At 46.2% G+C, this 11,573-nt stretch overlaps 1 protein-coding gene across 9 annotated transcripts in view; it reads left to right on the plus strand.

Annotated features, from left to right (window-relative positions):
- Positions 1-402: 402 nt before the first annotated feature.
- PLEKHH1 (pleckstrin homology, MyTH4 and FERM domain containing H1) overlaps positions 403-11,573 on the plus strand; it is a 54,066-nt gene continuing 42,895 nt past the window's right edge. For 3 of the 9 annotated variants that reach the window (XM_045451351.1, XM_045451356.1, XM_045451357.1), the window contains exons 1-2: positions 403-697; positions 8,398-8,556. In XM_045451351.1, the coding sequence (XP_045307307.1) occupies positions 8,431-8,556 (126 nt within the window). In that variant the 5' untranslated portion in view covers positions 403-697; positions 8,398-8,430. The remainder of the gene's footprint in view (positions 698-8,397; positions 8,557-11,573) is intronic. The other 6 variants (XM_045451354.1, XM_045451353.1, XM_045451358.1 and 3 more) reach the window with 4 other exon arrangements.

Raw genomic sequence — 11,573 nt, forward strand, 5'->3', positions numbered from 1 at the left:
ATAGACAAACGTACATAAGCAAGCGAAGTACACTCGGGGCCACGGTGACTTTTTTTTTTCCCCCAAATTACAAATCATAACCTGGGTCTGGCAGTGGCACAGCCTGTTGGAAATAAGGACTTCTGCTCTAAATATCCGGGCGTTACAGTTCTCACAGATTGCCAGCAAATGCTGGAACCTCCTTTGGGGGGTGAGGTCTGGTCTTGCGCCCCATCCTGCGAAGGTCCCAAGCTGGCCGGGCGCTGAGCAGCTCCCGGGGCTCCCGGCCGCCCTCCGCGGCTGGTGCGGTCCCCGCGGAGAGCTCGGACCGGGGGCCGGGAGACCCCGCCGCCCCAGGGACGAGCCGGGCGGCGCGGAGAGGTGGGAGGCTGGAGCCTGCTGAGGTCATTTCCTGTGCCTCTCCGCGAGCCGCCCGAGGAGCCGCGCCGGCGCTCGGCCTTTAAGCAGCGGCCCGGGAGGAGGGGGCGCGGCGCGGCTCTGAATGGGGCGCCGCGAGGCCGGGCTTGGCTTTGTGCGGCCAGCCCGCGGGCACCCCGCCCGGCCCCCGCCCCGCCCACCGCGACCCCTGCTGCCGCGGAGCGGAGACCCGGCGGTCGCCGCGGACTCGGGCTAGAAGGACGTAAGGTCAGCGGCGGACGCGCGCGGAGGGCGCCCGTGTGCCGGGTGGGCGGCGGGAGCGTCCGCGAGCTGGCGGGAGGTGAGCGGCCGCGCGCGCCTCGCAGGCAGGGACGGGCTTGGCGGTGTGCGCTGGCGGGGAGGTGTTTGGCGGAGCGGAGAGGAAGGGCTCCCTCCTGCCGGAGGGCGATTCCAGAGCAGGTGCCTCCCCGCCTGGCGCTGAGGGCGCTGGCAGCCGTGGTCGGACTCGGGGGACTCGCACCAAGCGGCGAGGAGTCGCCTTTCCCGGGAGGAGCGGGAGTTTGGGACCGGCTCGAGCCGGTTGCCCCCGGGAAGGGCCCTCGGGCGCACTTGCAGGCGTCCCACTGCGTTGCCGAGCGCTCTCTTGCCCTCTCGCTTTCCGACTCCCGCCCTCCTCCCCGCCTCGTCTCAGGTAATCTCCTCTGTGGTTTCTCGGTAGTTCTCTTAGGGATTCTGTTGGTCCGGCTAGACTCCTAGAGACAGGTCAGCCAAGCAGAAAAGAAAACAAGTTGGGCACCGAGTGACAGCAGTAGCTTTGTGTCCTAGGAGCCGTAGTGACTTTATCACCAGGGACCAGGAAGCCTTAATGCGGGTAGCAGCGGCAGTGAAGACCCTCACCTGGAAGTAGAATCCGCCCCGTGTGGGTTTCCTCCCTGCCAGGACATCTCCGTAAGCTTTTACTGTGAGTCCATCTCATAAACTCTTTTGGACAGAACCTTAGTTCCTGGTACAGTTTCCACTTGAAAGATCATTTTAATAACAATTTCAATGGAAAAGTCGTGGATTCTTTCCTCAGGCTTTTTGGACTGTCTTCTGTGTTCCAAACTCTACATGTGGTAACGTCACTTAACTAACATCAGTTACCTAGTGTTTCTGCATACTGTTATCCCCATTTTATAAAGAAGGAAACAGTCTCAGACAAATTGTGATCTGCCCAAGGTTATATAGCTAAAAAGTGGAAAAGGCAAAACTCAAACCCAAGCCTCCTAAATTCCTTAAGGTGGGGTGTAGTCCATTATCAGTTACCTTCCCTCTCATAGACTGCTTTGGAGGCCTGCTCAGAGCTGGGTTATGACAGGGTACCTACCCCCTGTGGTCTCAGACTCATTGAGACTAACAACTGAGTTGAGAAAATGTGGGGCCCCTTCTGCCCTCCTCAGAAGTCACCAGCTCCCCGGAAGAAACATGTACCTCCTACTCTGCTCCCCCATTGTGCACTCCTCTTTACTATTCCCTTCTCTCTGTGAGGCTGTGTTTCCATGTGGGGAACTCTGTGCCCCTTTTGGTTTGAAGAGTGTTGTATAGATGCTGTACATGCTGAGGTTAAGGTGCGAGGATTTTCTCAGTCCTGATCTGGGTGAGTTCACAGCAGGCTGGCTGCTGAGCCACCATCCGGCATTCTCTGGATAGCCCAGCTGAGTCTTCTCTGGATAGCCCAGTTGAGCCGTCTCTCCCTTCTGTCAAAAATGAATTCGAAACTGACCTCCTCCGTGGGAAAACAGGCACTTATTGCTGGATGGAGTATGAATTAGAATAGTCTCGGAAAAGGCAATCTGGACAATTTGGCCATTTAAAAACGTGTTCTCAACGCTACAATTCCATTTCTGGGATTTTATCCTTCAGATATACTCTTATGTATATGAAATGACATATATTTGTTGCAGCATTGTTTATTTTAGCAAAAGTTTTCAAACAACCCAAATGTGTGTTAGTAAGGGACTCTTGGGGCACCTGGGTGGCTCAGTCAGTTAAGCGTCTAACTCTTGATTTTGGCTCAGGTTATGATCTCACAGTTCATGAGATCGAACCCCACACTCACGGTGTGGAGCCTGTTGGGATTCTCTCTCTCCCTCTCTCTCTCTCTCTGCCCTTCCCCTGCTCTCATGCATGTTCTCTCTCTTTCTCTCTCTCAAAATAAGTAAATAATTTTTTAAAGTTATAAAAAGCTTTATAAAAAAAATAAGGGACTCTTAAGTCATGTAATAGCTACACGGTAGAAAACAATAAAGCTGTTAAAGAGAATGGAGGGAAGACGGAGTGGGTATGTATGTTGATACAGGAAGATCTCTAAGTTATAGGTTAAGGACAGCGTGTAGAGTGTGCTACCATTTGTGTTTGTGTATGTGTATGCAACATGTATAAGAATGCTTGTGTCTACACTGGATATTTCTGGAAGACACAAAACCCCATAACACTGTGGCTGAGGGACAAGGTGGGACGAAGCCTTACTTTGTACCATATACACTTTTGTTCAGTACTCAAAAATAAAGAGATAAAGGGGCACCTGGGTGGCTTAGTCAGTTAAGCACCCAACTCTTGATTTCGGCTCAAGTCGTGATCTCATGGTCATGGGATTGAGCCCTGACTCACGCTCCGTGCTGAGTGTGGAGCCTGTTTGAGATTCTCTCTCTCTCTCTCTCTCTCTCTCTCTCTCTCTCTGTCTCACTCTCACTGTTCCTCCCTCACCCCCCCATTCATGCTCTCTCTCAAGATAAACACATAAACTTAAAAAAAAAAAAGTGGTAAAATAGTCTTTAAATATCCCCTCACCTCTCTGAGGTAGATCTGGTAGTGAGCACATCTATGAGCCACATCTCCTAGTACGCCGAGGCACTGTTGGTTTGCCTTTTCTTTGTTGATAGTAGCTATCAATATGGAGTGCTGTGTGCCAGGCTTTTGTGATATCTCCTTTAATTCTCAAAAAAATATGACCTAGTGTGCCTATGAAATTGCCATTTTTTGAAGGTCAAAACATGGTTAAATGTTGATAATTCCATGATTCAACCTAATATTATTGCCCTCCTTTTCAAATATTACTGCTCTCAATTTCAAAATGGAGCTGAGGCTCAGAGAGTTAGGCAAATGGCTTAAGGTCACATGATTAATTAGTGCCTGAGCCAGTACTCAAACCCAGGCTTGTTTGGCACCAGGAGAGGGGATCGGAAGTACTACACCCTGCTGTTTCCCTTTACTGGTTTTGTTCTCAAAGGATGCTATTCGTGATTGTCTTAGTCCTTTCTGGTATTTAGATCCCCGAAGGCTGGAACATGCTCACCTTTTCCTGTTTCTTCCAACATTGTGAAATGTGCTGCCTCAGCACCCAAGAGTAAAACACAAATTGTTGGCTTGATCAGATGACATGGTGCGGTCATAGGGAGCTATGCCCCTGTATGCACTCACCCTCCCCCAGCTCCGTCCCCAGAAAAGGGGCACAAAGCTCTTCCTTTCCCATAGTTGGGCAGGTAGTCAGTCTAGTCTAGCACTTGTAGAAGATGATGGTAGCCTACCACTAGCAAGTGGAAATCACAAAAGGTGCTCACATTCAGAGTGAACCATAGTGAGGCGACACAGGAGAGCCCAGTGGAAATTGTACCCAGAACAGAGTTCCTGTTACCTTCTGAAGCCTCCTGCAGTGGCCTCTGCCCTCTTTCCTTTAGGTTCTTGTATTGACTGGTCCTCTTTGTAGGGAAGTTCCAGGATATTCAGACTGTAGACCTGAGCCCTACAAGCCATGGGATCTTTAATTCATCTTTATGTCCCCAACCTTGCACGTAGAAATCACTTCACAAAAGTTGGTTGAATTAAATTTAATCTCAGCATTTTGTCAATTTCTGGTCAAATCCCTAAACCTTCCAGAGCCATCCCAGGTCAAGTCTGTGTTTTCTCTGATACAGGCTCAAAGTCTGAGGTCACCTAAGGACTCCCTATGCCCCCTTTTCATCACCCATCCTGCATGCAGCCCCTGCCTCTGAGGCATGCTCCTCCAGCCTTGTGGCTGTGTCACCCCAGGATGCTGGAGGACGTAGGGAGTTCCAAAGCAGGAGTCAAGGCTGTGTGGTCACTTGCTGGGCAGTGTAGTCTGCTGGGCACTAATACGAATCAAGAGAAGTGGATTTCACAAGAGTGGCCGTGAGTCAACCATTGTAGCTCGGGGGAGGGTGCATGGGGATTTATTGTACTATTCTCCCTACTTCTTATGTATATTTGAAGCTTTCCAGACTAAAAAACAAAGAGAACAGTTGAGCTGGGTTTTGTCCCTTCTCTCATTTCCCCACCTATTTTGCCATTAATGTTCTATCTGTGTTAGGCTAGCCGGGTAGCATGAGACTCCACCACCACTACTGAAGCATCTTCACGGAAAGAGGATGTTCTGTATGCTGGGAGATCATTCTTGGCCCAGCTTTGACACTGCTTAGCTCTATGTCTCAAGGCACGGATGCCCTGGGTTTTCTCATCTATCTGTTCACTGTGAATAGTATCACTTGTCCTACATCTCAGGGATATTGAGAGGATAAGGAGAGAAATAACTCCTATACAGTGCTTTGGAAAGTTAAAAACTGTTCTTTAAGTTAATTTCTGCTCATCTTTGCAAGTCTTTATGAGAGGTACAAGTACAAGTGACCAAGCAGGTGAAGTTCACTGTACTGGTATTTTGCTTTTATGTTTTGCCTCATGTTTTCTAGCTGCCGCAGCAACCACCTGCTTCTGTCGGAAGAGCCTCTGGGCCACGCGCTTGGCAGCAGGCACCTTGCTCCAGTTCCCTTTCGAAACCCCGTAGCTCTCCTCACATGCTAAGACAAGCCCAGCGCAACTCTTTCCGCGCCACCCCCACCCCCCCACCCCGCCCCTGACATTAGCGTGCCCTGGGCAGGGAGAGGTTTAAGCAGAGCACTTGATCTATTCGAAAGTGTGATGTCATAGGATGCTTGATTGGGAAAGCACTCCCTGCAGTCTAGAGATAATTTCAGATATCAGGACCAGGCAGAGGCCAATGATATGTTTTATTTCCAAGCTCCTGGAGATTTTGATGATTGGTTTTCCACTGTCCTCTTGGAATCTGAGCTGTAGTTTGACAGTCAATAAGAGGGTGCCACAAAAGAATTAAGTTTCTCCTCTCCCTAGGTTTTACTTGTGTGTTTTTACTGCTAATGCTTAGCCCCAAGCTAGGTTGCAAGACACTCAGGTCCTATGTTCAGATCTACCACTTTTTTTATTTATACGAGGAAAAGCAACCCCCCCCCCCCCCCCCCCCCCCCGCCAAAGGACAAAGCAAATCAAACATGAAGCCTCTGGCCTTCTCTGGAGGCCCCACAAGGTTGTTTTGTCTTTTCAGCTGTGATCTTAGCTCAGAGAAGGTCATGTTTTGTTTTTGCCTTTTGTCTTCCTCCCCGTTCCAGTCGGTCCCAGTCTTTTGAGGTGGGGATTGCTGGGAGGTCACAATGTTGGGATTGTTTGGGATGACAGTTCCGGGAGAGCAGGGCTGAGGTCATGCGTTCAGTGTTCTGAGCAGCCCAGAACCGAAAGATGCAGACACTAGACTCATCAGTGTTTAATTGTTGGGCCTTTCTCTGCAGGTCTACTGACGCTGCTTTTTAAATGAAAAGTCTGGATATAGGATAAATGTCTGTGCTTATGAAGGTTATGGTGTCAGGTTATGGTTTGAGACCAGGATGCCCTGGAAACTCTTGAATACAGGTTCACCCTAATATCCTACCAAGGATCCTGCCAAGGATCCTAAAAGGTCCTGTAAAATATTTCTCTCATTCTTAACAATCCAGCTCACTCTTTGTGAGATCAAAATTCTTTCAAGTTTCTGGATGTGTAAAGAGCAGAGTTGCTAAGAGCAGGAACTTTGGGACGAGAACTCCAGCCCCACTACTTACTAGCTCTAGAACTCTTTGTATAAGTTATTTAGTCTCTCAGTTCCTCAGTGTCCTCATGTGAGAGTGTAGACAGTAGTGCCCACACCTTGTCTTATGTGTTGTCATGAGGATTAAAGAGACCACACATGCCTGGCATACACTGAGAACCCAGTAAATGATAGCTATTTGTGGTATGAGAGAAAGATCCATGTAAAAGTCAAATGTGAGGTGGGAAGCAGTATTGGTGGTTAACACATTAAAGACAGACTCACTGGTCACCAAGACGGTATTTGGCAACAGGGCAGGAGGTGACTGGGTTTTCTGAGGCATGTGGCTCCTAAAGAAAGGAAAAGGGGGGCGCCTGGGTGGCTTGGTCGGTTGAGCGTCCGACTTCGGCTCAGGTCATGATCTCACGGTCCGTGGGTTCGAGCCCCGCATCAGGCTCTGTGCTAACAGCTCAGAGCCTGGAGCCTGTTTCGGATTCTGTGTCTCCCTCTCTCTCTGCCCCTCCCCTGTTCATGGTCTGTCTCTCTCTGTCTCAAAAATAAATAAACGTTAAAAAAAAAATTTTTTTTTTTTAAAAAGAAAGGAAAAGGGATTTAAAAAAATAAAGTTTTGTTACAGAAAATTCTAGGCATATATTCAAGTAAAAAGGCCAATATAAAGAACTCCCATGTACCTATTACCCAGCTTAAAAACTTGGAAATATTTTGATAAATCTGATTTCATGTATTTCCTTCCTAGACCACTGCTGACCCCCAGACATTATATCATTTCAGCTGTAAGTCTTACGTATCTCTGACAGATCACATTTTAAACATATTATCAACCTAAAAAAATAAGTCATTCCTTAAAAATCACCTAATACTAGAGTAATCATGTGTCATGGTTTGGGACAGACCAAATTTATGCTGGTGGTCAAGTGTAATTATTAGTAGCAGGGAGGATTTTAAAAGTTCTGATGGCAGGTATGTTTTCCAGCCCATCTCTCCCCTGTGTTCACTCTGCTTGTGTCCTCTCTCGTGCATACTCATACATGCTGCTTCATTTTCTCATCCCCAACCAGTTGTCTTCTCTAAAATTTATCCAAGAGACATCTGGATAAATTCCCCTGACTGGCGATATTATAGGTGTCTGAATTTGTATCATTGTTTCCCAAGGACTTGTGGCATTCTCCAGAGGTTACAGCAAAATGTCTACCAATTTTTTTTGGTTTATATTTTAGAACTTAGAGTGAGAATCTGTTTCAGAGGAGGATGATTCAATGACAACTGACAGAATCCCAACTAAATAGGAAATTGTCAAGGACATGCAAAGCTTTGGATTTTCATTCCATTTTTTCTCATCAAAAATCTCTGAGTGGGGGTGCCTGGCTGGTTCAGTCGGTGAAGCATGCAACTCTTGATCTATGGGTCGTGAATTCAAGCCCCACACTGGGTGTGGAACCTACTTGAAAGAAAGAATGAATAGATGGATCCAAGGAAGGAAGGAATGCAGAATTACGATTTGTTAAAAGTAAATAAATACATAAATATTTACATATTTACATACATAAATACATTATATAGATGTAGTAGAATCAGTAATAAACTGGAAATCAGGGTTCTGCCTCCAGTTAGCTATATGATCTCAAATGAATGTCACTCACTTTAAGCCTTCCCTAAACATCGTCCCCTCTTTATCCCTCTCCCATAGTCTACCCCATTTCCCTGTTCCCATTTATCTGCATATTGATTAGCAATTGTGACTACATTCTCTCTTAGATTTTCCTGAGTTCCCTGGAAAACTCAAAGATAAGGGGGCCTCTTTTATTTACCTTTGCATCTCCAGTGCCTAGAAGGGTGTCTGGCGTATAAATGTCTATTGAATGGATACATATTTGTTAAATGGATAACTGAATGAAACACAGATGAGGTCCAATTCTCCTTACAGTTTCTCACATTTCGTGATTTCCTGAGTTTGCCCAGCTAACTTACGTTGGAACAGGACACATTGAGCTAAGAAAGGTGACAATGGGACACAGGGAGAGCAACTAACTCACAGCCCGTAGCCCTGTATTCTCTACCCTCCTCCTCACACACTTCTTGATCTTCTCCTCTTGCTGTGTGCTGGTTCTCAGGGCTCCCTGGAGTAGCCAGAAGTGGATTCCATCATGGCAGAACTCAAGGTGGAGACCCGAGCCAGCGTAGACTGGCAGAAGCGCTGCCTGGCCTTGGAAACCCAGCTCTTCCGGTTCCGCCTGCAGGCCAGCAAGATCAGGGAGCTGCTGGCTGACAAGGTGAGTCCTGGAGACCTAACCTCATCTCAGAGGTCTGTGTCCACTAGGGCAGGAGTTAGAGAGGGAGAGTTAGAGAAGGTAAACTTTGTTTTTTCTAGGTATTAATTAATTTTGTTTTAATTTTTAAAAATATTTTTATTTATTTTTGAGAGAGAGAGAGAGAGCACAAACAGGGGAGGGGCAGAGAGACATGGAGACACAGGATCCAAAGCAGGCTCCAGGCTCTGAGCTGTCAGCACAGAGCCTGACACCGGGCTCGAACTCATGAACTGTGAGATTGTGACCTGAGCCGAAGTCAGATGCTTAACCTACTGAGCCACCCAGGTGCCCCTTAATTAATTAATTTTTAATTGAAGTATATTTGACATATAACATTATATAATTTAAGGTACACCACATGTTAATCTGATACATTTATATTTTGCAATGTGGCTGTCTTTGTAGTGGTAATTAGCACTTTTATCACATTATGTAATTGCCATTTCTTTTTAGGGGTTAGAATAATGAAGTTCCAGTTTCCTAGCAAGTTTGATGGTTATAATACAGTACTCTTGTCTGTATTCACTATACTGTGCATTAGATCCCTAGGGCCTATTTACTACTCATTGCAAGAAGGTGAACTTTTAATAAGATGCCCTCCACACATGCAGAATGAAATCTAAGATAGTTATTTCTTTTTTAAGCCCAAATCAAAGCAATTTACTAAGCTATCATCATGCATTCTCTCCTGCTCCAGAGAAACGATAGACACCTTGGTCCTCCATTACCTCTTGAGTCAACTGGCTGTAGTGGAAGTTCTGTTATTCCCTTAATATTTCTTTTTCAGTGTGGGGAAGAAGGGACGATGTTTTACTGTTCACCCTGTATTAAGCAGACGAGCTATGAAAGGCAGCCTGATTTTCTAGTGACAAGGACACAGATTTTGGAGCCAGACCCACCTGGCTCTGCCACTTACTAGCTATGCTGTGTGACCCTGAGCAAGTCCCTTCACCTCTAAGGCAGGGACACAAATGTCTGCCTTTCACAGTTATTTTGAGAATTGTATCAGGTCACACATATAAAGGTTCTGGCATGGAATAGGTCTTAAATGGGAACGATTATTATCTTTACAGGTGTGGATGGGCTGGTCTGGGAAACTGACCACCATTTGTAATGTTTCTGTGGGAAGAGACAGTCTAAACACCTGACTTTCAGAGGCATTTTGGAGCATAACCTGTCTGGAGAGTAGAGTCCTGTACTAAAAAAAAAATCTATCTATCTATCTATCTATACCTATGTCTATCTGTCTATCTATCTATCTATCTATCTTAGTTGAATCAACTCTTTTCTTTCTAGTTTTGCTTACATTATCCATCTCCTGAGCCAACCCTTCCTTCATAGTACAAAAGTAAAAATCAGTCCACCTCTCTCCAAGTAATGTCGAGGTCTTTATTAGTAAAGCCTGGGTAAAAGGCCTGTTTTATGATAGCCCCACAACCTGGAGTCCAGGAAGACAAGTTATTGGCGTTTCCCCTGCATTTCCACTGCTGAGGGTAATGGCCCTCGACTAGCCTGGACTAGAACTTGTGAACTTTGGGTCTGTTGGCATTGCTGTCTACTAGTTCAGGCTTTGCGAAACAGAGACCAGCAGGGTTCCTATGGATATGGTTCAGATACTGCTAAGAGAAAGGGTAGAATTCAGCCATCTCAGGTAAAGGAAAATGGGCTTTAGATAGTAGTTCTCAAAGGGTGGTCGTGGGACTATCCAGGCCAGAAATCTGGAGCACTTACTAAGCATGTGCATTCTTGGGCCCCACCCCAGTCCTCCTGATCCAGGTATCCTGGGGATGCTGCTCATAATCTGCATGTTTAACAAGCTCCCAGAAATTAGTTTTGTACACTGTATAGTCTGAGAACATTGCCTTAGGATATGTGACTGGGGAGGGGTAGGAGGGAAGGAAAAGATAAGTAAGGATCCTCCAGCTGGTCTAAAACACATCTCAGAGGGAAGAGACTTCTGTTTCTAGTGATAGGGACCACAAAATAACCTTTAAGAAAGACTGCTATGAAACACCTAGAAATACTGGATTAAATATTTAAAATATTTTTCTCAGTGCAGAGCCATGCACTGAGAAGAGTAGGAGGAATCCTCAGCCGGCGAAATGAAGAAGTAGAACCCAAGTGGTATTCAACTCTGACAGCTGAGTGGGATGGGCTGTGTGGCCGGCCTCCTTGTAGTAATGAAAGGTTTGAGGTTTGAGTTTTAGCATCTGTGGAGACGGAGATGATGTCTGGTCAGTTGGAAGCTGGAGCTGAAACTGAAACTTTCATGTAAAGTCAGTACTGTCGGGGCACCTGGGTGGCTCAGTTGGTTAAGCATCTGACTCTTGACTTCAGCTTAGTCATGATCTCATGGTTCGTGGGATCAGCTGTGAGTCAGGCTCTGTGCTGATAGCACAGAGCCTGCTTGGGATTCTCTCTCTCTCTCTCTCTCTCTCTCTCTCAGCCCCTCCCAAGCTGACATTCTCTCTCTGTCTCTCTCTCTCTCAAAATAAATAAGTAAACTTAAAAAAAAAAAAATCAGGACTGTCAAAGTAATATAAAAAGATAAGGAAAAGAAAATCATCTACCAAGACAGGGAGATGACAGAACAGTTTCTCAGACTTAGCCAAGGCTCTGGGCACAAAAAACAAAAAGCAAAAGGAAAGTACGCCCTGAGAACCTGATGATAGTATTGGTTTAATATTAGAATTTATATTATTTGTGTGGATTAGGAACCTTAAGTTCTGGGCCAGTGATACCCCTAGGACCCTAGATACAGACACAGAACCTCTCTGGAGAAACAAAACCTCAACCCAGATTATACAGGATCCTCACAGGCAAAAAAGCCATGATAAAGATGAATATATGATCCAAAATGACTAAATACTTGAGAGAATAATTTTTACTGAGTTAGAGTCCCCATACACAATAAACAAGTAGACTAGGTCCCTCAAGAACTTCAAATAAGGAACTGTTGGCAAGTTCCTTCAATATTA

Source organism: Leopardus geoffroyi, chromosome B3 (assembly GCF_018350155.1).
Source record: "Leopardus geoffroyi isolate Oge1 chromosome B3, O.geoffroyi_Oge1_pat1.0, whole genome shotgun sequence".
Classification (NCBI taxonomy): Eukaryota; Metazoa; Chordata; class Mammalia; order Carnivora; family Felidae; genus Leopardus; species Leopardus geoffroyi.